The 27,513-nt window shown below is 43.3% G+C and overlaps 1 protein-coding gene across 4 annotated transcripts in view; it reads right to left on the reverse strand.

The window, feature by feature from the left end:
• Positions 1–281: 281 nt before the first annotated feature.
• cebpg (CCAAT enhancer binding protein gamma) overlaps positions 282–27,513 on the reverse strand; it is a 99,340-nt gene continuing 72,108 nt past the window's right edge. For all 4 annotated transcript variants that reach the window (XM_063067271.1, XM_063067270.1, XM_063067269.1 and 1 more), the window contains one exon: positions 282–13,904. In XM_063067271.1, coding sequence (XP_062923341.1) covers positions 13,293–13,778 — 486 coding nt within the window. In that variant the 5' untranslated portion in view covers positions 13,779–13,904 and the 3' untranslated portion in view covers positions 282–13,292. The remainder of the gene's footprint in view (positions 13,905–27,513) is intronic.

Consider the following 27,513-nt stretch of genomic DNA (forward strand, 5'->3'; position numbering starts at 1 on the left):
CAGAGACTGATGAACAAGTACTCCTAGATCTCTTTGTATTTCTCCCTTACCTAACTCCACACCGTTCAGATAATAATCTGCCTTCCTGTTCTTGCTCCCAAAGTGAATAACCTCACACTTATTCACATTAAACACCATCTGCCAAGTTTCTGCCCACTCACCCAGCCTATCCAAATCACCTTGAATTCTCCTAACATCCTCATCACGTCACACTGCCACCCAACTTAGTATCATCAGTAAACTTGAAGTTATTCACAATGCCTTCCTCTAAATCATTGATGTAAATCGTAAACGGCTGTGGTCCCAATACCGAGCCCTGTGGCACCCCACTAGTCACCACTTGCCATTCCAAGAAACACCCATTCACTGCCACCCTTTGCTTTCTATCTGCCAACCAGTTTTCTATCCATGTCAATATTCTCCCCCCCAATGCCCCAATCTCCTATGTGGTACCTTATTGAATGCCTTCTGAAAGTCAAGGTACACCACATCCATTGGATCTCCCGCGTCTATCTTCCTGGTTACATCCTCGAAAAACTCCAGTAGATTAGTCATGATTTGCCCTTGGTAAATCCATGCTGGCTCAGCCCAATCCCATTACTGCTATCAAGATATGCCGCTATTTCATCATTAATAATGGACTCTAGCATCTTCCCCACTACTGATGTTAGGCTAACAGGGTGATAGTTCTCTGTTTTCTCCCTCCCTCCTTTCTTAAAAAGTGGGATAACATTAGCCATTCGCCAATCCTCAGGAACTGATCCTGAATCTAAGGAACATTGGAAAATGATCACCAATGCATCCTCAATTTCCAGAGCCACCTCCTTTAGTACCCTAGGATGCAGACCATCTGGACCTGGGATTTGTTAGCCTTCAGTCTCATCAGTCTACTCATCACCGTTTCCTTCCTAACGTCAATCTGTTTCAGTTCCTCTGTTACCGTTCCTCTGTTACCCTATGTCCTTGGCCCATCCATACATCTGGAGATTGCTTGTGTCTTCCCTAGTGAAGACAGATCCAAAGTACTTATTAAATTCGTCTGCCATTTCTCTGTTTCCCATAACAATTTCTCCCAATTCATTCTTCAAGGGCCCAACATTGTTCTTAACTATCTTCCTTCTCTTCACATACCGAAAAAAACTTTTGCTATCCTCCTTCATATTCCTAGCTAGCTTGCGTTCATACCTCATTTTTTCTCCCCGTATTGCCTTTTTAGTTAAGTTCTGTTGCTCCTTAAAAGTTTCCCAATCATCCGTCTTCCCACTCACCTTAGCTCTGTTATACTTTTTTAATGCTATGCTATCTCTGACTTCCTTTGTCAACCACTGTGGCCACTTTCCCCCCTTTGAATCCTTCCTTCTCCAGGGGATGAACTGATTTTGCACCTTGTGCATTATTCCCAAGAATACCTGCCATTGCTGTTCCACTGTCTTTTCTGCTAGGATATCCGACCAGTCAACTTTGGCCAGCTCCTCCCTCATAGCTCCATAGTCTCCTTTGTTCAACTGCAATACTGACACTTCTGATCTGCCCTTATCCCTCTCAACTTGCAGATAAAAACTTATCATATTATGATCACTACCTCCTAATGGCTCCGTTACTTCAAGATCACTTATCAAATCCTGTTCATTGCACAACACTAAATCCAGAATAGCCTTATCCCTGGTCGGCTCTCATACAAGCTGCTCCAAAAATGCATCTCTACAAACTCCCTATCCTGGGGTCCAGTACCAACCTGATTTTCCCAGTTCACCTGCATGTTGAAATCCCCCGTAACTACTGCGACATTTCCTTTGCCACATGCCATTGTTAACTCCCTATTCAACTTGCACCCAATATCCATGCTATTGTTTGGGGGCCTGTAGATAACACCTATTAGGGTCTTTTTGCCCTTACTGTTCCTCAGTTCTATCCACACTGACCCTACTTCTCCTGATTCTATGTCCCCCCTTGCAAAGGACTGAATCTCATTCCTCACCAACAGGGCCACCCCACCCCCTCTGCCCACCTTTCTGTCCCTTCGATAGCACGTATACTCCTGTACATTCAATTCCCAGGTCTGATCCCCCTGCAGCCATGTCTCCGTTATCCCAACAATATCATAGTTACCCATTCGCACCTGAGCTTCAAGCTCATCCGCCTTATTTCTGACACTTCGCGCATTCAGATATAGAATTTTTAATCCATTTCTCCTCTCTCTGTTTAAATCACAGCCTATTGTGCATAACCCAGCTCCCCGAACTCTCACTGGGCTATACGCCCCTTGAATTTTGTTGTCCTTCTTATATTTACTTACTCTTTCTGCACATTTAACTCCATGCTCCGTCAGACCATCCCTCCACACATGTATCCTCCTTATCACTCGTTCCGCCTCACCTTTCTCTACTTCACACTTAATATTCCGGAACCGTGTAGTCCCCACCTGTCCTTTATACTTCATCTCGCTATCCTCTCTCACATTCTGGATCCCTGCCCCTTGCAAATTTAGTTTAAACCCCCCCCCCCCCAAGCAGCACTAGCAAACTTTCCTGCAAGAATGTTAGTACCCCTCCAGTTCAGGTGTAAACGGTCCCGTCAGAACAGATCCCACCTTCCCTGGAACAAAGCCCAATTATCTAAAAATCTGAAGCCCTCCCTCCTGCACCATCCTCTCAGCCACGTATTGATCTGTATAATCCTTCTATTCCATGCCTCACTCGCATGTTGCACAGGTAGCAATCCTGAGATTGTTACCCTGGAGGTCCTGCCCTTCAGCTTCGCACCTCCCTGAACTCACTACGCAGGACCCCCTCACTCTTCCTACCCACGTCGTTGGTCCCTACATGGACCGCAACATCTGGTTTCTTGCCCTCCCTCTCGAGAATAACCTGCACCCAATCTGAGATGTCCCGGACCCAGGCACCAGGGAGGCAACATACCATCCGAGACTCCCGATCTCCCCCACAAAATCTCCGATCTGCTCCCTTGACTATAGAATCCCCTATCACTACCGCTGTCCTCTCTTCCCTCCTCCCCTTCTGAGGGTCCAACCTCAGTGCCAGTTTTGCATCCTATCAATGTCCCACTGTAACTTCTGACAGCCCTCCACACTATTAACAACACCCCCAACCTTTGTGTCATCAGCAAACTTACTAATCCATCCCTCCACTTCCTCATCCAGGTCATTTATAAAAATCACGAAGAGTAAGGCTCCCAGAATGGATCCCAGAGGCACACCACTGGTCACCGACCTCCATGCAGAATATGACCCGTCTACAACCACTCTTTGCCTTCTGTGGGCAAGCCAGTTTTGGATCCACAAAGCAATGTCCCCTTGGATTCCATGCCTCCTTACTTTCTCAATAAGCCTTGCATGGGGTACCTTATCAAATGCCTTGCTGAAATCCATATTCACTACATCTACTGCTCTTCCTTCATCAACGTGTTTAGTCACATCCTCAAAAATTTCAATCAGGCTCGTAAGGCACAATCTGTCCTTAACAAACCCATGCTGACTATTCCTAATCATACTATACCTCTCTAAATATTCATAAATCCTGTCTCTCAGGATCTTCTTCATCAACTTACCAACCACTGAAGTAAGACTCACTGGTCTATAATTTCCTGGGCTATCTCTACTCCCTTTCTTGAATAAGGGAACACCTGCAATCTTCCAATCCTCCAGAACCTCTCCCATCCCAATTGATGATGCAAAGATCATCGCCAGAAGCTCAGCAATCTCCTCCTTTGCCTCCCACAGTAGCCTGGGGTCCATCCCGTCCGGTCCCGGCGACATACTATGCTCACAACTTACTAACCTGGAGGAAACTGGAGCACCCAGAGGAAACCCATGTTGTCATGAGTAGAACATACTGTGCCGGGATCCTGAATTACCCCTATGAACTGTGCTCATTTACCCCTATTAATTGTGCTTTTGAGAAGAAAGAGTTATTTAACACCAACAGTTTGTTTGTAAAAGAGAGATAGAGACAAAGACTAACTGTTGGACTGTCACTTTAAGGCACTGGAAGTAACTTTTGGATTTCTGCTGAGTTGGAGACAGCACCAAGCAGCTCGTAAGTTGCTATGTTGACTGAGGGCGTTATTTGATGGACACTCAATGTTATGATTTTTGGCAGCGTGTTGATACTTCTCAAGGACAGTTCGCCTGCTTGTGATTTTCTTACAGAGAGTGGAAGGAGGAGTTATTTGAATGACAGCTGGTATCCAGTACGGTGAGATAAATAGGAGGTCAGATATTACAGACCTCGGACACATGTTTTGGACACTGAATGAGCATTGTTGTGCCCACAGGAAAAGTGGGTTTTGGAGGATGGATCAGGCCGATTGATCCATTGCTCTTGCAGTGGAAGGAGGAAAAGGGTTGACTGGTGGGGAGTTGTCCACGTGTCCACCCTCACCTGGGGGATAGCTCCACCACAGAAAACCTGTCCCCTTTGTTAAAGTCACAGTTGGTGACTTTTAAAGGATTTCAAAGGACAATGAGATCAACGACGTCAGCTCACCCGAAGACTCAAATCTCTCCCTCTCTCTGCATCACTCAACTGAATACCACTAATTGAACTGAACTGAACTTTACTCATCATCGTAAGACTGTATCTTTTTACCCTAGGCTTAAAGAAGCTTGGTTTTTCATACATATATTTCCACACTTACTGATATACTCACTTATATATGTAAAACCATTGCTAACCTGTTTGATTTATCTACATTTATATTACTGTATTGCGTAGTTACTAATAAATAGTTTATAGCAATACTGGACTCCAAAGTGTTTTCCATCTCTGCTGGTTCTTTATTCCCGTCACAGGGTACGTGACAATACACCTAACAGACAGAAATGGGAATTGAACCCCAATTGCTAATCAAGGACACTGTAAAGTGTTATGTCAACTACTGTGGCACCATGTTTCAATGTACATGTGATAAATAAAGCTAATCTTCAATCCTACACCAGCCTCCTTTCTCAATGCTCCAGGTGCCCATAGTGGGGTTACCTCAATCATAGCTCCATATTCCCACAGTGTTCAGACTGGCTCCGGATCAGGGTAGTAAGTTTCTCCTTGAGAAGGGCAAGGCCAAGTGCGATGATAGGCTGCGTGGCTGAGAGCACAGCTCAGATGCAGGGCTTATCAAACTGAGGGAAAGCCTGGCTGAGCAGTTATCCCGATCTGCTTGGGAAATAGTAACAGAACCAAGAAAGCAGGGGACAGGAGGAGGGCGAGAGAATATCAGGAAGAGACTGAGTTTTCCAAAGACAGCCCTCACCCCATCCAGAAGAGCCATAAGGTTTGGCTAACTTTAAAAGTGTTGATAAGATAAACGGAAGCAAAAATAGACAGTGCTATACCTATTTCAAGAAATACTTATTATAATATGGATCTTATATTACTCAATTTTTTAAAATTCATTCATTCACTCCTTTCCCCCCAACTAAATGAAAATATCTATATGAGAGGAATACACAGGGAAATCTTCTCTGTGTAATGGACATAGGCTTGTTCACTTACTTTTATGGGTACTGTAATGAGGGTCCCCAACTCACAGGGAGGAGGGGCGATCCCCCACGGCTAGACGATTCCTCCAGCCTAACTTAAGGTCATCTACTCGAGACCTCAGCCTTGGAATCACACCTTCGTAACCTTTTTATTATTCGCTTTTCTTGGTTCTTATTTGTTCAGGGAGTAGATTGATTAAGCTTTATTCTGCTAATTTCAATGATATATTAACAGATAAATACACATGGCTAAGGACAAAGTAAAATTCATTTCTTTTAATGTCAATGGGCTGTTAAATCCAATCAAACACAGTAAAATTCTATCCAAAATTAAAAAAGAATAAGCCCATGTAGTATATTTACAGGAAACTCACTTAAGCAATAATGAGCATGGAAAACTAAAGAGAATGGGCTTCACTAATTCATTTTTCTCCTCATATAAATCAGGACATAGGAGAGGAGTTGCTATTCTTATCTCAAGCAAGCTAAATTTTGAAAAAGTATTCGAAATGGGAGATAAGGAGGGCAGATATATTCTGGTAAGGGGGAATATAGGTGGAAATTCAATTACTCTATTGAATATACACGCTCCCCCAGGAAGTGATATTAGTTTCTTTCAGAAAATTACTGATATTACGGTAACGGAAACAGAAGGTCTCCTGATATGTGGGGGAGACTTAAATTTACAATTACAACCAAAGTTAGACTCTTTCAATAGAAAAACCTTTGAAACAAAATCCTTACATAAGAGAGTTAATACACTTTTGAAGGATGTTGGTTTAATTGATATATGGAGGGACCTTTTCCCCAACAGAAGGGATTACACTCATTATTCTGCCCCCATTCTGTATATACAAGAATAGACTATTTCATAACATTTGGAAAAGACAAAGATGAAATAAACACCTGTGGAATTGGGACAATAGATGTAAGTGACCATGCACCTATATATTTATCTATTGATTTTGACCTACAACCAAAGAATACTATTTGGAAACTAAATTCAAGTCTACTCAATAATCCCTACTTTAAGGAACAAATTAAAAAAGAAATTGGTCTTTACTTAGAATTCAATGATGATGGAGAGGTTTCTATGTGATACTCTGAAGGCTGTCTTAAGAGGGAAAATTATAGCGATATCTTCATACAAGAAAAAAATAAGGAATAAAACATTAGAGGAATTACAAAATAGGCTGAAGGAACTAGAAAAAAAAAACAAATTGAATTTGGCACAGGATACATTAGAGGAAATTTTAAAAACTAGGAATGAAATTAATAGTTTGGCTACGCAAGAAATCAGGAAAAATTTAATGATTCCGAAACAGAGACATTATGAAAGTGGATCTAAGTCTATGTTTATACTGGCGTGGAAACTGAAGAAAAAGATAGCAAAAAATACAATTCATAGAATTAGGGATCTAAGAACCAAAATGATAAAAAAAATAAGCTAAGTGAAATTCAAGAAGCTTTTGAAGTGTTTTACAAAACTATATTCCAAAGTTCCAGGGGGAAGCATAGCCCAAATTGGCACTTTCCTGAATTCTCTGAGTTACCCACTTTAGGCAAAGAGCAAAATAGAACAATGACTGCTGACATAACTGAAGTTGAACTAAAAGCTGCAATTAGCAGGCTTAAATTAAGCAAGTCACCAGGTTCAGATGGGTATACGGCAGAGTGGTACAAAGAATTTAAAAATGAGTTAATTCCTGGCTTACTCCCCACACTGAACTGGGCTCTAAAAAAGGCACAAATGCCACCCAGCTGGAAGGAAGCGATAATCTCAGCTATACCAAAAGAAGGCAAAGATAAAATGGAATGTGGGTCATTCAGACCAACATCCGTTCTTAATGTAGATTATAGATTATATACCTCCATCATGGCCAAACGATTAGAAGAGTTTCTACCCATACTGATACATAAGGATCAGACAGGTTTTACGCAACAACGCCAAACACAAGACAATATACAAAGGACGCTTCACATTATGGATCATATACAAAAAAATAAAATAGAAGCAATAGTGATAAGTGTGGACGCTGAAAAGGCATTTGATTCGGTTAATTGGAATTCTTTTTGCGGAGTTTTACATAGATTTGGTTTCCATGAAACAATTATTAAAACTATACAGGCACTATACGACAACCCTACTACTAGGATTAAAATCAATGGATATTTATCAAATAGTTTTACCCTAGAAAGGGGCACAAGACAGGGTTGTGCATGGTCACCACTACTCTTCACATTATATCTGGAACCATTACTCAATACATCAGACAAAATGAAGATATCAGGGGAATTACTATTAAAGGGACAGAGCATAAATTGGCCTGTTACGCAGATATGACATTTTGATCTATCTAGGGCAACCAATATACTCTTTACCTAAATTGATGCAATCCTTTGAACAATATGATCAATTATCAGGATACAAGATCAATATAGATAAAACCCAATTACTTTCACATAACTATAGCCCACCAAGAGAAATTGAAAGTACATATCCCTGGGCATGGCAAACAGAGTCTTTCAAATATCTGGGCATCAAGCCAAAAAATTTGGCAAAATTATCAGAATGCAATTATCAGCCTATATATAAAAAAATTAAGGAAGATATAGCAAGATGGAACCTAATTCCTTTTTTTAGTCTCAGTCCAAGGATTGAATCTATTAAAATGAATATAATGCCCAGACTATTATATCTCTTTTAGACCCTACCAATATAGATTAATCAGAATCAATTCAATGAATGGAATAAAATGTTATCAAGATATATATGGCAAGGTAAGGCCTAGAGTTCGTCTCAAAACTTAGCAATTAGCCAAGGAAAAGCAGGGATGGGGCCTACCTTTTCTTAGAGATTATTATTTTGCAGCACAGTTGAGAGCTGTGATATGTTGGTGCAACCCATCATATGATGCTCAATGGAAAAACATTGAGGAGGGGATACCTCCCATCCCCATACAGGCAATTTTGGCTGATAACAACCTACAAAGGTACATAAATACTATTGATAATCCATGGGTGAAATTGACTCTTAAAATATGGAAAACTATTATAAAAGAATATAAGCTAGAGGGAGATATTGCAATTGTTAAATGGTGTGCATATGACTCGGATTTTACGCCGAATAAACTGGATGCTAGATTTAAGGACTGGACAGCTAAAGGAATAACAGTTCTTTGCAATATAATGAAAGAAGGAACACTGTTCAGTTTTGAAATGCTCAAAGAGAAACACTTATTAGAAAAACAAGATTTTTATCGGTATCTACAGATGCAACAGTATGTTAACAGGAGGGTTAAAAATGTAACCAAGGCAAGCACGTGTTTGATAGAGCTATTTAGAAAAGCATATGATTCAGATAACGGTAGTAGAATCATTTCAAGCGTGTATAAGGGTTTGTCAAATCTTAAAACTCATTCAACTTCACACGTTAAAACAAAATGAGAAAAGGAAGAAGGGATAATTATATCTGAGGAAGAATGGACAGTAATATGGAGGTATCAATGGAAGTATACCAGTTCACAGAAATGGAGGGAGTTCAGGTGGAAAAACTTGATAAGATATATTATTACACCCTCTCAGAAATCCCATTATGATAATAACCTCCCTGTTTGCTGGAGAAATTGTGGAAATCAAAATGCAAACCATTATCATATTTTCTGGGATTGCCCCATTATCAAAGACTATTGGAGTGGGATACACAAAGCCCTACAAGACATTTTTAAATGTGAAATACCTTTAGAAACCAAGACCATATATTTTGGGTATGTACCTCAAGGATGGTTGAAAAGAGATAAATATTTAATGAATATACTGCTGGTGGCTGGTAAAAAGACTCTTACCAGGAAATGGTTATCACAGGAGAGCCCAACTTTAAACACACGGATGGAAATTATGATGGACATTTACAAAATGGAGAAGATAACAGCATCTGTTAATCATAAGTTGGAACAATTTGATTCATACTGGGAAAAATGGTTTAACTACATAACACCTCATAGGCCTGATTTTATTCTCACAAATCAATGAAAATGTTGTAAAAAAGATCACTCTCTACTTGTACATAGTTTTCTCCTTTTGCTTGTTCTTTCTTTCCTCTGTTTTCTATAGGTGTATACCTCAGATAAATATGATGTGGAGATTTGAGGCAAATATGATTATATGATATATATGTACAATATCTGAAATACGTCTTATGGAAATGTTTGATGATGAACTTCAATAGAAAATAAATTACAAATAAAAAGATGCAGGGCTTGGACCTCAAGCATTGACCATCCCTCTGGCTCCACGCAGTTTGTTTCTTGGACTCGATCACGTCCAAGCCAGCACTGCAACACTCTGGGGAACAGAGTAATTATCCACAGATTGGGTCTTCTCGGACTCCCAAGATATGCCTTTGATAAAAACATCAGAAATTCAAACACTTCTTTCACAATCTGTAAACTTCTGTTCTCTAAAAACTGTAAAACCAGCTGAGGAACTTTTATTACATAAGATTTTGACAATCAGAATGTGTCAAGACGATCCTTGATTGTTTTATGACTCACACTTCTTGCATTCCCTAGACATTGTGGGGTGTTGTTGCACTGACTGGACATTCGGAGGATCCCATGGCCCTGTTCAGCAGTTTGTGGTGGGAGAGATCTGTTTCCTGTTCCCTGGAAACTAACCTCTGGTTTTTGAAGTTGCCAGGAGAAACCCTACTGATCTGCCATCCACCAGTGAGGGTGGCCGTGAAAGGAGAATTAGCTGTTGTATTATTGACCACTGGTGCTGGACACTGATTGAGTTTGTGGAGTCACAGAACATCCAGGCTATTGGTCAGTCTGAGCCCACTGGAACTGCCCACCCAGCTCCTACCCCTCAGCCTTACTCAGTCAACACTAGCTTTTGCTTCACAGTTTTAATATTCTCACCAGACCCCTCCATAGTGGTGCTCCTTGCCATCTCTATAACTTCCCCCAGATGAAAATGCTGAGAGACCTTCTCTGCACAGTGCAGACTCCAATTTTGGTGGCCATAATTGCAACTACCTCGACCAAGATATAGCTAGATATCCACATAGATTCGAGGGTGATTAATTGTTTCATTGGCCTTTTCCCATTTACTCCCATGAAGACCACATCCTTCTATGCCTTGCCTGTTTGAATGTCACTTTGTACCTTATTCCACTTTGTCTTCTAACAGCGAGTTCTGGATATCAGCCACTCTATTTTTCTCACCTTAAATCTCTGTCCTCTTGTTCGGATATCCCTTCCTTGAGGTTACACTCAGCTCTCGACTATGGTTCTTTGCATGCAACAGCGGTCACACCCCAATACACCGCTTCATCCCACATTCCAAAGACAGGCAGACTAAACCAGTTGAGGGTAACCGGCAGGACTTGTACCCCGGTGAGATAGGGCCGTGTCTATGTCAGCTCTGGCAAACTGGGCAGGTGAGATCTAATGGCCAGGAAGGCAGATCTGCAATGTTCTGTGAAGAGCGACGGGCATGATGAAGCACAGAAGTCACTGTCATCTCCTGCAGTCAAGGAAGACCCCAGTTGTGATGACTACCCGTACCACTGCAACTGGACTTCCAAGCTGAAGAGTGGAACAGGCCCAGTGCAATGGCTTTTCCACTTTAAGAACTCTCCCACACAGACCATCATCAGATATCATGGCAACCACCACCATGAGATGAAAACATTCTATCTAACCTATTTATGCCTCTTACAATTTTATGTTAGACTCTGCAGGGTGGCATGGTAAAACAGTGGTTAGCGTAATGCTTTACAGCCCCAGTGACCTGGGTTAATTCCACTGCTGTCTGTAAGTAGTTTGTACATTTCCCCTGTGACTGTGTGAGCTTCCTCCGAGTGTTCTGGTTTCATCCCGCATTCTAAAGATGTACAGGCCAGTAGGTTAACTGGTCACAGGGGTGTAACTGGGCAATGCAGGCTCATTGGGTTGACACAGCCTGTTACTGTGCTGTACCTCTAAATAAATGAAATTAAGTGTAGCTTTATCAGGTCACCTCTCAGCCTTTATTCCAGTAAAAACGAGCCCAGCCAATCCAATCTCTTCCTGTAACTGAGGTCTCAGAAATGCAGGCAACATCCTGGTGAATGTGATATGGTCAATAGTTACTATAAGGCAGGACCATGTAAATGTAGAGACTAAACTGTAATCACCAGTGGAGGTGCCTAGCTCGCTGGCCCAGACTTACTGCCCAATGCAAACAATGTCACAGATAGAAATACCCTTGTGAACATTAGTATTTTAATCTCCATTCTTACAACTGAAGATTGCATCACTCACCTTAATCAGCATGGATAGAATAGGTTTAAATTGTCCAGCATATGGTATCCTTGCCAGTTCATTCTGTTATTTGAAAGCACACATTAAAATTTGATTTTTCTGATTCGCTTACACAAAGGAATTATTTGGGTTCTAACACAAACTTTAAAAGAACACAACGACCAAAACAGATCGAGCGAAGGGATTTTAATGCAGTGTCTGCTGCTTCTGAGGGTATAATTTCCAGGATCAGGAAATCTGTCAGGATAAGCAGCAACTTGTTAGAAAGGAAACTGCTGGGATGTGGTAATAAAGGAGGCACATGTAGGGGTTTCAATGAGTAACACAGATATAATGGAAGCTGAAGCAACATTACGTCTGGGCAGAACCTTACATCAGGCCCCAAACATCTCCAGGCATACAAATCTAGAAGTGATATCACCACCGATCCCCCAGTAACTTCCCACCATCTCATTCAACTAGCCCAGTTGCCTCCATCAACAACCCAGCAAGTCCAGACAGCTTCACTATCTGGACAAGCCAAGTGCTGAGAAGTGCTTGAACTGGCCAACAGTGCAGATGGAGAGCCTCGTGATGCAGCAATTGCAGGTCTGCCAGTTCTGGTTTGTACCACCAGTGCGATCAAACCTTGAGGAATGGGGCTCAGTACCCAGTGTGGAACCTGTCTATCCTGGTCTATTTATTTATTTAGGGCTACAGCGTGGAACACACCCTACCAACCCTTTCATCTGCAGTGCCAGCAATCTCTGACTTAACCCTAGCCTAATCATGGGACAACTTACATTGCCCAATTAACCTACTAACCAGTACATCTTTGGACTGTGGGAGGAAACCCATGCATGTCATGGAGCAGATGCAAAAACTCCCAACAGAGGACACAAGGATTTAACTCTGAACACCCTGAGCTGTCACAGTGTTGCACTAACGACTAAGCTACCATAAGGAGACGGTGAAGAGGGGGTTAGTACCCAGTGTGAGATCTCTCTACCCTGGTCTGTTCTGCCAACGCGAGCAAACAGTGAAATGGGGCTCAGTACCCAGTATGAGCCTCTCCGCCCCCTTCTGTTCTGCCAACGTTAGCAACCCAGTGTGAGATCTCTCTGCTGTGGATCACTGCAGCTCACAAGTTTTCACCCAGTAAAATGAACGAGATGAAATGGGATATGGACACACTTGGGAATGGACAGCCCTGATACCGTCCCTTCAGTGTAATGAAAGAATGAGGAGAAAATCGAGAGGATGAGGGAAGGACATTTGGCAGCTTGACGGGAATTGGTGCTAGTGCTATCTGTCAGTTTTGAGTGTGCTCGTGATTTGGACACAGTCAATTCTTCTGTTGCATCAAGGCCTCGAGTTCCTTCCAACCACAAGCACGAAGCGACAGGAATTTCGGCAACAGAAGCATCATTGTGCAATGAAACCTTAAATTAGAGAGTCTGAGGTAAAGGCCCCTCTCTGTAAGATTTCTTTGGGTGTCTGCCCCCAGCCTACTGCTCCCCATTGCCAGTCTCCTGCTCAGATCCAGTGCCTTCAGTAAATGAGGGGTGCCCATTATCAGAAAAACTATGTGCGTACTCCAGGAACAAATCCTTTAAGACACTCAGTTCCTTGGTGAGCAGTTTGATCTTTGCTTCGAGCCTCTCATTCTCCTCCTTCAGCTCGTCAACTCTCTGCTGCGTGTCGCGTGCCTTCTGTTTGCTCTTTAACCTGCTCTTCCTGACGGCCAGGTTGTTGCGCTCGCGCCGCTGCCGGTACTCCTCGCTCTCCTTGTTGTGCACTGCACTCTTCTTGCTCTGTTTGCTCGGCGCCATGGCCTTGCCACCCCCTGTGGGGTTGAGTGGGCTGAGTTGTGGCACTTGGCGGGCATTGATGCTCCCACTGCCAGTGCTGGTGTTCTGGAGCGAGGCACCGCTCACTCCATTCTGACCGGTGCTCTCTTGGGGGTAGGTTGAAATAACAGGCTGCGCGCTCATTTGTCTCAGTGACCCCCTTGATGGACTGGCTCCTCTTCTCTGGTTAATAAAGCGTGATCCTTCCAATACAGGGAGTATCGTGCCCCAAGAGCGACACTGCAACAGGAACCTGAAGACCCTCACGATCTGAAAAGACACAAGAATAAATCACCATGGCTGACAAAGATCTGAAACTCAGATAAACTTCACTAGATGCACAGTGGAGAGTACCCTGACTGGTTGCACCATGGCCTGGTATGGAAATACCCATGGCCAGAAACAGAAATGTCTACTGAAAGTAGTAGATGCAGCCCAGTCCATCACAGGCAAAGCACTTTCCACCATTGAGTACATCTACAAGGCACACTGCCACAAGAAAGCAGAATCCATGATCAAAAATCCCCACTAGGCCATGTTCCTTCTCACTATGACCATCGGGAAGGAGGTCCAGTAGCCTTACATCCCACAGCACCAGGTTCAGGAACAGTTATTACCCCTCAACCATCAGACTCTTGGACCACTGTGACTAACTTCACTCACCTCAACACTGAACAGATTCCACAACCTACAGACTCACTTTCAAGATTCTAAACTCATGTATTATTTTCATTTTTAACATATTATTTTACATGATTTGTTCTCTTTTGCACTATTTTGTCAGTCTTTGTTATATACAGTTTTCATAAATCCCATTGTATTTCTTTATTTGAATGCAAAGTCCTGCAAGAAAAAGAATCTGAAGGTAGTACATGGTGACATATACATACTTTGACAATAAACTGACTTTGAACTTTGACAGGTTTGGCAGATAGTATAAGAACCATTCTCAACATTCTATCTCAGCTGTGCTAACTTCATTTTACAATGGCATTAATATCTAAACACAATCAACCCTGAACATAGGCCCATACGTAGAGAAGTCCAAAGATTCACCATCATTCCAGAAAAGTGACAAATACAAGAAAATCTGCAGATGCTGGAAATCCAAGGCAAAACACACAAGGTGCCGGAGGCAGTATCTATGGAAGTGAATAACCAATTGGCGTTTCTCGACCCGAAACATCGGCTGTTTATTCGTTTACACGGACGCTGCTTTATCTGCTCAGCTCCTCCAGCATTTTGTGGGTTTTGCCTTCTGGGAAAGAAATTTCTTGAGACCATAAAACCATAGATATAGGCCTATTCGGCCCATCAAGTCTGCTCCATCATTTCATCATGACTGATTTCATCAGCCCTAATATCCTGTCTTCTTCCCATTTCTCTTCGTGCCCTAACCAATCAAGAATCTATCAACCTCTGCCTTAAATATACATAAAGACTTGGCCTCCACAGCTGCCTGTGGCAAAGAATTCCACAAATTCACCACTCTTTGGCTAACGAAATTCCTCCTCATCCGTGTCCTCTGGTCTTAAGACTTTCCCACTGTAGAAAACATCCTCTCCGTACCCACTCCATCAGGGCCTTTCACCATTCGAGAGGTTTCAATGAGGCCACTCCTCATTCTTCTGAATTCCAGTGAATACAGGCCCAGAGCCATCAGGTGCTCTTCATGTAACAAGCCATTCAATCCTGCAATCATTTTCGTGAACCTCCTTTGAAACCTTCTCCAGTTTCCACCCTCCTTTCGAAGATGAGGGGCCCAAAACAGCTCACAATACTTCAAGTCAGACCTTCCCAGTATTTCACAAAGTCTCAAAATTACCTTCTTGCTTTTATATTCTTGTTCTCTTGAAATTAATGTTAACATTGCATTTGCCTTCCACAGCGCAGACTCAGCCTGCAAATTAACCTTTCAGGAATCCTGCAAAAGGACTCCCAAGTTTTTTTGCGTCTCAGATTTTTTGTATTTTCTCTCCATTTAGAAAATAGTCAACGCTTTCATTTCTGCTAGCAAAGTGGTTGACCATACACTTCCTGACACCGTATTCCATCTGCCATGTCTTTGCCTATTCTCCTAATCTGTCTAAATCCTTCTGTGGCCTCTTACTTCCTCAAAACTACCTGCCCCTCCACCTATCTTCATATCATCTGCAAACTTTACAAAAAAGGCTATCAATTCCATCATCCAAATCATTGAAAAATAACATAAAAAGAGTTGGTCCCAACACAGACCCCTGTGGAACACCACTAGTCACCAGCAGACAGCCAGAAAATGCTCCCTTTAATCCCACTCTGCCTCCTGCTCATCAGCCTCTGCTTTATCCATACTAAAATCTTCCCTGCAATATCATGATCTCATAAATTGTTAAACAGCCTATTGTATGGCACTTCTTCTGAAAATCAAAATCAGAATCAAGTTTATTATCACCAGCATGTATTGTGAAATTTGTTAACAGCAGTTCAATGCAATACATAATATAGAAGAAAAAAACTGAAATAAATAAACAAATCAATTACAGTATATGTAATTGTAAGTACTTGTAAATCCAAGTACACAACATCAACTGATTTTCCATTGTCTCTCCTGCTTGTTATTCCTTCAAAGAATTCCAAAAGATTTGTCAGGCAAGTTGTCACTTGAGGAAACCACGGTAACTATGGCCTATTTTTTCATGTGCCTACAAGTACCCTGAGACCTCATCCTTAATAGTCGAAACCAACATCTTCTCAACCACTGAGGTCAGACTAACTTGGCCTATAGTTCCTTTTCATCTACCTCTCGCCCTTCTTGAACAGTGGAGTGACAGTTGCAAATTCCCAGTCTTCCAGAACCATTCCAGAATCCAGTGCTTCTTGAAAGATCATTACTAATGGCTCCACGATCTCTTCAACCACCTATTTCAGAACACTGGGGTGTACACTATCTGGTCCAGATGACTTATCTATCTTTCAGTTTCACAAGAACCTTTTCCCTAGTCATGGTAACTTCACACACTTCATGCCCCCGACACGTAGAACTTCCACCATACTGCTAGTGTATTCCACAGTGGACAGATGCAAAATACTTATCTAGTTTATCCGCTATTTCATTGTTCCCCATTACTACCTCTCCAGACAACAGGAATTCTGCAGATGCTGGAAATTCAAGCAACACACATCAAAGTTGCTGGTGAACGCAGCAGGCCAGGCAGCATCTATAGGAAGAGGCGCAGTCGACGTTTCAGGCCGAGACCCTTCGTCAGGACTAACTTCCTTCAGTTAGTCCTGACGAAGGGTCTCGGCCTGAAACATCGACTGCGCCTCTTCCTATAGATGCTGCCTGGCCTGCTGCGTTCACCAGCAACTTTAATGTGTGTTACTACCTCTCCAGCACTGTTTTCCAGCAGTCCAATATCCACTCTTGCCTCTCTTTTACACTATGCATCTGAAGAAACTTTTGGTATCCTCTTTAATATTATTGACTAGCTTATTTTTGTATTCCCTCTTTACCTTCTTACTGACTTTTCTAGTTGCCTTCTGTCAGTTTTTAAAAGCCTCACAATCCTTAACTTCCCACTAATTTTTGCTCCATTATATGCCCTTCTTTAGCTTTCATGCTGGCTTTGACTTCTCTTGTTAGCCATGGTTGTGTCATCTTCTAGTGAGCTCAACCACAAGCTGCTCTAAAAAGCAATCTTGTAGGCACTCTAGAAGTTTCCCATCCTGTAATCCAGCACCAAACTGATTTTCCCAATCTATGTGCATATTGAAGACTCTCGTGATTATTGTAACATTGTTATTTTGGCATGCATTTTCTATCTCCCATTGTAATTTGTAGGTCACATCCTTACTAATGGTTGGGGTCCGTGTACAATTCCCATTAGGAGTTGCCGTTCCTTTACCCTGCCCAAAATGATTCAACACCTTCCAACCCTAAGTAACCTCTTTCTAATGATTCTAATTTTTTTAGCAACAGAGCAATGTCAACCCCTCTGCCTTCCTGCCCACCCAATGTGTATCCTAGGGCCATAAGACACTGGCCTAATTCTGATCCTTTCAGCCCATCAAGTCTGCTCCGCCATTCAATCATGGCTGATCCCAGATCCCACTCAACCCTATACACCTGCCCTCTCGCCATAAACTTTGATGCCCTGATCGATCAGGAAACAATCAACTTCCGCATTAAATATACCCATGGACTTGGTCTCCACTGCAGCCTGTGACTAAAATAATTCCATTTTGTTCTAAAGGGTCGCCCCTCAATTTTGAGGCTGTGCCCTCTAGTTCTGGATACCCCCACCAAAGAAAATATCCTCGCCACATCCACCCTGTCTAGTCCTGGTAAAGATGTGGGGGTAGTGGCACTGCACAGGATCAAAACTGGGTTATTACACAACACCCAATCTAAGATCGCCGTTCGCCAAATAGGCTCAAGCACAAGCTGCTCTAAACAGCCATCTCATTGGCATTCAACAAATTCCCTGTCTTGTGATCCAACACCAACCTGATTTTCCCAATCCCCTTGCATAATGAAGTGCCCCATTATCCTCATTACATGCCTTTCCCAGATGCCTTTGCAATCTTAACCCCACACCTTGGCTGCTATTTGAAAGCCTATATATGATTCCCATAATGGATTTTTTACCCTTAATTTCTAAACTCCACCCACAAAGATTCAATATTCTATGACTCTGTAACCTCTTTGTACAGAAGTAATTCCATCTCTTACCAACAGAGACACATCACCCCTATGCCTTCCTGCATGTCCTTTCGATACAAAGTATATCCTTTAATGCTAAGCTCCCAACTATGGCCTTCTTTCAGCCATGACTCAGTGATGCCTACAACATCATACCTGCCAATTTGCAACTGTGCTACAAGTTCATCTACATTATTCCGTATACTATTCACCCTTTTCGATTTTGTCACACCTTGTTCAACCTTTCAATTCCTAACTTTGTCTGAAGTCTTACCAACATCTGCCTCCAAAACCTCTCCACTAACTGTTCTGGCTTCTGGTTCCCACCCCACTTCTCCATCTGTCATGTCTGTCTACAATGCCCGGGAGACACAGCATATCCTTCTCAAAGCACTTCCCGCTTTTGTATCTCTGGTATGGGAGGATCAAGAGTGATATATTCAAATCTTTAATACAGACAAGACAGCTGGAGTCTGGCACTATGAGAGTCAAGTTTACTCCCATAGGCATACATCCCTGGAGTATGACAGTAGTGACAGTGATCTTTTTGTGGCTGCAGCACAGTACAAAGAATATAGAACAGTACAGGCCATGATGTTGTGCTGACCTTTCAACTCACTTGAAAATCAACCTAAACTCTTCCCTCCTACATAGCCTTCCATTTTCCTATCATCCACGTTCCTATCCAGTCTTAAATGTCCCTAATGTTTCTGTCTCTAGCACTGCCTCTGGCAGTGCATTGCACACATCCAACACTGTGTAAAATACCTACCTCTGATATTTCCCCTATACTTTCCTCCAATCACCTTAAAATTATGCCCTCTCATATTAGCTACTTCCACCCTGGGATAGTCTCGAGCTGTCCACTCTATGCCTCATTATCTTAACATAGAACATAGAATAGTACAGCACAGTACAGGCCCTTTGGCCCACAATGTTGTGCCGACCCTCAAACCCTGCCTCCCATATAAGCCCCCACCTTAGATTCCCCCATATACCTGTCTAGTAGTCTCTTAAACTTCACTAGTGTATCTGCCTCCACCACTGACTCAGGCAGTGCATTCCACGCACAAACCACTCACTGAGTAAAAAACCTTCCTCTAATATCCCCCTTGAACTTCCCACCCCTTACCTTAAAGCCATGTCCTCTAGTATTGAGCAGTGGTGCCCTGGGGAAGAGGCGCTGGCTATCCACTCTATCTATTCCTCTTATTATCTTATTACCGGAGCTATCACCCCGGCGAGGGTGGACACATAGACAACTCCCCACCAGTCAACCCCTTCTTCAATGGTGGAATAGCAATTTGGATCGATCCGCCTGGTCGATCCTCCAAAACCCACTTTCTCTGTGGGCATAACAATGCTCATTCAGTGTCCAGATCATGTGTCGGAGGTCTGTATCATCTGACCTCCCATTCATTTCTCTGTGCTGAGCATCACCTGTCACTCAAAGAGTCCCTCCCTCCTTTGTCTGTGAAGAAATGCACAAGCGGGCAACAAGTCCTTGGAAGTAACATCAACAACCTGCTGAAAATCATAACATCGAGTGTCCATTAAATAACACCGCCTTCAGTCACCATAGCAACTTACAAGCTGCTGGGTGCTGTCTCCAACTCCAAACTCAGTAAAAATCCAAAGTTACTTCCAATGCCTTAAAGTGACAGTCCAACCGTTAATCTTGCTCTCTCTCTCTCTTTTCAAAAGCAACGTATCAGTGGTAAATAACTGTCTCTCTCTCCTTTCCAAACAGTTAATAGGGGCACTCCTGGATCCCCTCACAATTCCAAATACAAAAAATACTCAAATGGCAAAATGGTACAACCATAGCTGGCAAAGCTAATGTAAAAGCAAAAGATACAGCATACAACAAAGCAAAAAATAGTAGGAAAACAGAGGATTGGGAAGCTTTTAAAAACCTACAGAGGTTAACTTAAAGAGTCATTAGAAAAAGATAAAATATGAAAGCAAGTTAACAAACAATATCAAAGTAGATAGTAAAAGATTTTTCATGCAGGTAAAAAATAAAGAGAACTGAGGTGCTAGAAAATGAGGCCAGAGAAATAACAAGGAGATGGCAGATGAATTAAATGAGTATTTTCACTGTGGAAGACACTAGCAGTATGCCAGATGTTGAAGGGTGTGAGGGAAGAGAAGTGAGTGCAGAAATTATTACAAGGTCAAAAAGCTGAAAGACCTAAGGGTACATGAGTCACTCAAGCCAGAAAAACTACACCCTCGGGTTCTGAAAAGTAGCGGTAGAGATTGTGGAGGGATTAGCGATGAACTTGCAAAAATCATTGGACTCTGGCATGGTGCCAGAGGACCGGAAAATTACAAATGTTACTCCTCTCTTTAAGTAAGGAGAAAGCAGCAGAGGGGAAATTATAGACCAGCTAGCCTGACCTCAGTGGTTGGGAAGATGTTGGAGTCAATTATTAAGGATGAGGTAATAGAATACTTGGTGACATGGGACAAGATAGGACAAAGTCAGCATGGTTTCCTTAAAGGAAAATCTTGCCTGACGAACCTATTGGGATTCTTTGAGGAGATTACAAGTAGGATAGATAAAGGGGATGCAGTAGATGTTGTACATTTGGATTTTCAGAAACCCTTTGACAAGGTGCCACACGTGAGGCTGCCTACCAAGTTATGAGGTCTTGGTATTACAGGAAGGTTACTGGCATGGTCAGAAAGTTGGCTGATTAGTAAGAGGCAGCAAGTGGCAATAAATGGATCCTTTTCTGGTTGGCTGCCGGTGACTAGCGGTGTTCCACAGGGGTCGGTGTTGGGACCACTTCTTTTTATGCTGTATATAAATGATTTAGATGATGGAATAGATGGCTTTGTTGCCAAGTTTGCAGATGATACAAAGGTTGGCGGAGGGGCAGGTAGTTGTGAAGAAACAGGTAGGATGCAGAAGGACTTAGATAGATCAGGAGAATGGGTAAGAAAGTGGCAAATGAAATAGAATGTGGGAAAATGCATGGTCATGCACTTTGGAAGAAGAAATAAATATGCAGTCTATTTTCCAAATGGGGAAAAAAATCCAAAAAATCTGAGATGCAAAAGGATTTGGGAATTCTTGCACAAACACCCAAAAGGTTAACTTGAAGGTTGAGTCGATGGTGAGGAAGGCAAATACAATGTCAGCATTCATTTCAAGAGGTCTGGAATGCAAGAGCAAGGATGTGATGCTGAGGCTTTATAAAGCACTGGTGAGGCCTCACCTTCAGCATTGTGAACAGTTTTGGGCTCCTCATCTAAGAAAAGATGTGCTGACATTGCAGAGGGTTCAAAGGAGGTTCACAAAGATGATTCCGGGAATGAAAGGGTCATCATAGAAGGATGGGTCTGTACTTGCTGGAATCTAGATGGCTGAGGGGAATCTCACTGAAACCTTTCAAATCTGAATCAGAATCGGGTTTATTATCACCAGCATGGGACATGAAATTTCGTAACTTACTAGCAGCAGCTCAATGTAATACATAATATAGAAGAAAAAAATAATAAAATAATAAGTAAATCTTATTCTGTATACTCTATACAGTATATGTATATTGAATAGATTAAAATTGTGCAAAGAACAGAAATACTATATATTTTTTAAAAAATGAGGTAGTGTCCAAGGTTTCAATGTCCATTTATGAATCGGTTGGCAGAGGGGAAGAAGCTGTTCCTGAATCGCTGAGTGTGTGCCTTCAGCCTCTGTACCTCCTACCTGATGGTAACAGTGAGAAAAGGGCATGCCTTGGGTGCTGGAGGGTCTTAATGATGGATGCTGCCTTTCTGAGATACCGCTCATTGAAGATGTCCTGGGTACCTTGGAGCTGACTAAATTTACGACCCTCTGCAGCATCTTTTGGTCCTGTGCAGTAGTCCCCCCCCCCGCCCCTGATACCAGACAGTGATGCAGCCTGTCAGAATGCTCTCCATGGTACATCTATAGAACATAGAACATACAATAGTACAGCACAGTACAGGCCCTTCGGCCCACAATGTTGTGCCGACCCTCAAACCCTGCCTCCCATACAAGCCCCCACCTTAAATTCCATCATATACCTGTCTAGTAGTCTCTTAAACTTCACTAGTGTATCTGCCTCCACCACTGACTCAGGCAGCTCATTCCACGCACCAACCACTCTCTGAGTAAAGAACCTTCCTCTAATATCCCCCTTGAACTTCCGACCCCTTACCTTAAAGCCATGTCCTCTTGTATTGAGCAATGGTGCCCTGGGGAAGAGGCGCTGGATATCCACTCTATCTATTCCTCTTATTATCTTGAACACCTCTATCATGTCTCCTCTCATCCTCCTCCTCTCCAAAGAGTAAAGCCCTCGCTCTCTTAATCTCTGATCATAATGCATACTTTCTAAACCAGGCAGCATCCTGGTAAATCTCCTCTGTACCCTTACCAATGCTTCCACATCCTTCCTATAGTGAGGTGACCAGAACTGGACACAATACTCCAAGTGTGGCCTAACCAGAGTTTTATAGAGCTGCATCATTACATCGCGACTCTTAAACTCTATCCCTCGACTTATGAAAGCTAACACCCCATAAGCTTTCTTAACTACTCTATCCACCTGTGAGGCATTTTCAGGGATCTGTGGACGTGTACCCCGAGATCCCTCTGCTCCTCCACACTACCAAGTATCCTGCCATTTACTTTGTACTCTGCCTTGGAGTTTGTCCTTCCAAAGTGTACCACCTCACACTTCTCCGGGTTGAACTCCATCTGCCACTTCTCAGCCCACTTCTGCATCCTATCAATGTCTCTCTGCAATCTTTGACAATCCTCTACACTATCTACAACACCACCAACCTTTGTGTCGTCTGCAAACTTGCCAACCCACCCTTCTACCCCCACATCCAGGTCGTTAATAAAAATCACGAAAAGTAGAGGTCCCAGAACAGATCCTCGTGGGACACCACTAGTCACAATCCTCCAATCTGAATGTACTCCCTCCACCACCACCCTCTGCCTTCTGCAGGCAAGCCAATTCTGAATCCACCTGGCCAAACTTCCCTGGATCCCATGCCTTCTAACTTTCTGAATAAGCCTACCGTGTGGAACCTTGTCAAATGCCTTACTAAAATCCATATAGATCACATCCACTGCACTACCCTCATCTATATGCCTGGTCACCTCCTCAAAGAACTCTATCAGACATGTTAGACACGATCTGCCCTTCACAAAGCCATGCTGACTGTCCCTGATCAGACCATGATTCTCTAAATGCCTATAGATCCTACCTCTAAGAATCTTTTCCAACTGCTTTCCCACCACGGATGTAAGGCTCACTGGTCTATAATTACCCGGACTATCCCTACTACATTTTTTGAACAAGGGAACAACATTCGCCTCCCTCCTATCCTCCAGTACCATTCCCGTGGACAACGAGGACATAAAGATCCTAGCCAGAGGCTCAGCAATCTCTTCTCTCGCCTCGTGGAGCAGCCTGGGGAATATTCCGTCAGGCCCCGGGGACTTAACTGTCCTAATGTATTTTAACAACTCCAACACCACCTCTCCCTTAATATCAACATGCTCCAGAACATCAACCTCACTCATATTGTCCTCACCATCATCAAGCTCCCTCTCATTGGTGAATACCGAAGAGAAGTATTCATTGAGGAACTTGCTCACTTCCACAGCCTCCAGGCACATCTTCCCACCTTTATCTCTAATCTGTCCTACCTTCACTCCTGTCATCCTTTTTTTCTTCACATAATTGAAGAATGCCTTGGGGTTTTCCTTTACCCTACTCGCCAAGGCCTTCTCATGCCCCCTTCTTGCTCTTCTCAGCCCCTTCTTAAGCTCCTTTCTTGCTTCCCTATATTCCTCAATAGACCCAGCTGATCCTTGCTTCCTAAACCTCATGTATGCTGCCTTCTTCCTCCTGACTAGATTTTCCACCTCACTTGTCACCCATGGTTCCTTCACCCTACCATTCTTTATCTTCCTCACCGGGACAAATTTATCCCTAACATCCTGCAAGAGAGCTCTAAACATCGACCACATGTCCATAGAACATTTCCCTACAAAAACATCATCCCAATTCACACCCGCAAGTTCTAGCCTTATAGCCTCATAATTTGCCTTTCCCCAATTAAAAATTTTCCTGTTCTCTTTGATTCTATCCTTTTCCATGATAATTATAAAGGCCAGGGAGTGGTGGTCACTGTCCCCCAGATGCTCACCCACTGAGAGATCTGTGACCTGACCCGGTTCATTACCTAGTACTAGATCTAGTATGGCATTCCCCCGGTCGGCCTGTCCACATACTGTGACAGGAATCCGTCCTGGACACACTTAACAAATTCTGCCCCATCTAAACCCTTGGAACTAATCAGGTGCCAATCAATATTAGGGAAGTTAAAGTCACCCATGATAACAACCCTGTTATTTTTGCACCTTTCCAAAATCTGCCTCCCAATCTGCTCCTCTGTATCTCTGCTGCTACCAGGGGGCCTATAGAATACCCCCAGTAGAGTAACTGCCCCCTTCCTGTTCCTGACTTCCACCCATATTGACTCAAAAGAGGATCCTGCTACATTACCCACCCTTTCTGTAGCTGTAATAGTATCCCTGACCAGTAATGCCACCCCTCCTCCCCTTTTTCCGCCCTCTCTATCCCTTTTAAAGCACTGAAATCCAGGAATATTGAGAATCCATTCCTGCCCTGGTGCCAGCCAGGTCTCTGTAATGGCCACTACATCATAATTCCATGTATGTATCCAAGCTCTCAGTTCATCACCTTTGTTCCTGATGCTTCTTGCATTGAGGTACACACATTTCAGCCCTTCTACCTTACTGTCTCTACACCGTTTATTCTGCTTCTCTTCCCTCAAAGCCTCTCTGTATGTTAGATCTGGCTTTACTCCATGCACTTCTTTCACTGCTCTATCGCTCTGGGTCCCATCCCCCTCGCAAATTAGTTTAAACCCTCCCGAACCATGCTAGCAAACCTACCTGCAAGGATATTGCTCCCCCTCAAGTTCAGGTGCAACCCATCCAATCTGTACAGGTCCTACCTTCCCCAGAAGAGATCCCAATGATCTAAAAATCTAAAACCCTGCTCCCTGCACCCTGCACCAACTCCTCAGCCATGCATTCAACTGCCATCTCCTCCAATTCTTACCATCACTGTCACGAGGCACTGGCAGCAATCCTGAGAATGTCACCCTTGCGGTCCTGTTCTTCAGCCTTCTGCCTAGTTCCCGAAACTCACACTTCAGGACCTCATCCCTCTTCCTGCCTAAGTCGTTGGTCCCAACATGTATCATGACTTCTGGTTGCTTTCCCTCTCGTACCAGGATGTCGTGCACCCGGTCAGAGACATCCGGACCCTGGCACCCGGGAGGCAACAGACCATGCGGGTGTCCTTTTCACGTCCACAAAATCTCCTGTCTGCTCCCCTGACTATAGAGTCTCCAATGACGACAGCTCTCCTCTTCTCCATCCCACCCTTCTGCACCACAGGGTCAGACTCAGTGCCGGAGGCCCTGCCACCATGGCTCACCCCTGGTCGGACGTCCCCGCCAACAGTATCCAGGACGGTAAACTTATTATTCAGGGGAATGGGTACAGGGGTGCTCTGCACTACCTGTCTGCTCACCTTCGCTTTCCCCCCTCTGACTGTCACCCAACGACCTGCTTCCGGCAGCCTAGGTGTGACTACCTCCCTGTAGCTCTCATCTATGACTGCCTCATTCTCCCTTATGAGTCGAAGGTCATCCAGCTGCTGCTCCAGATTCCTTACACGGTCTTCCAGATCGCCCAGCCGTATGCACTTCTGGCATACTTATACATGTCTATTGAGTCACCTCTCCTCCTCCTCCTCCTTCTTCGCTAAAAAGAAAAAGCCTTAGCTCACTCGATGGATCTTCAAAAGATAGAATCTCTAATCAAGGCAGCATTCAGTTAAATCACCACATTCTTCCTATAATGATGGAACCAGAACTGAGCACAATATGTACAAGCACAATATATAAACTAACATGAATTCTACACAACTTACATGTCAAAATAAACACTGTAGTATGCCATTAGTTACAGCTTGAAAGACAAGACCAGTTTATGCTAACTCTCCATTAGCCAGTCTCAATCTAGGCACCGAGAAAGTCTGGAATATCTGCCAAATTTCTGTAGACGTAGCATGGAGAGTATTCTAACTGGCTGTATCACTGTCTGGTAAAGCAGTGGGGGAGGGGGCACGACACAAAGGTTGGTGGTGTTGTAGATAGTGTAGAGGATTGTTGAAGATTGTAGAGAGACATTGCTAGGATGCAGAAGTGGGCTGAGAAGTGGCAGATGGAGTTCAACCCGGAGAAGTGTGAGGTGGTACACTTTGGAAGGATAAACTCCAAGGCAGAGTACAAAGTAAATGGCAGGATACTTGGTAGTGTAGAGGAGCAGAGGGATTCTGGGGGTACATGTCCACAGGTCCCTGAAAGTTGCCTCACAGGTGGATAGGGTAGTTAAGAAAGCTTATGGGGTGTTAGCTCTCATAAATCGAGGGATAGAGTTTAAGAGCCGCAATGTAATGATGCAGCTCTATAAAACTCTGGTTAGGCCACACTTGGAGTACTGTGTCCAGTTCTGGTCGCCTCACTATAGGAAGGATGTGGAAGCATTGGAAAGGGTACAGAGGAGATTTACCAGGATGCAGCCTGGTTTAGAGAGTATGGATTATGATCAGAGATTAAGGGAGCTAGGGCTTTACTCTTTGGAGAGGAGGAGGATGAGAGGAGACATGATAGAGGAGTACAAAATATTAAGAGGAATAGATAGAGTGGATAGCCAGCGCCTCTTCCCCAGGGCACCACTGCTCAATACAAGAGGACATGGTTTTAAGGTAAGGGGTGGGAAGTTCAAAGGGGATATTAGAGGAAGGTTTTTTACTCAGAGAGTGGTTGGTGCATGGAATGCATTGCCTAAGTCACTGGTGGAGGCAGATACACTCGTGAAGTTTAACAGACTACTAGACAGGTATATGGAGGAATTGAAGTGGAGGGTTATATAGGAGGCAAGGTTTGAGGGTCGGCACAACATTGTGGGCCGAAGGGCCTGTACTGTGCTGTACTATTCTATGTTCTATGTTCTATACACACACATTTCTTACTGTAATTTAGTTTTTTTAATCTATTGCTGCATAACAACAAACTTCATGACATATACCAGTGATATTAAACATG

Source organism: Mobula hypostoma, chromosome 14, assembly GCF_963921235.1.
Source record: "Mobula hypostoma chromosome 14, sMobHyp1.1, whole genome shotgun sequence".
NCBI classification, from domain to species: Eukaryota; Metazoa; Chordata; class Chondrichthyes; order Myliobatiformes; family Myliobatidae; genus Mobula; species Mobula hypostoma.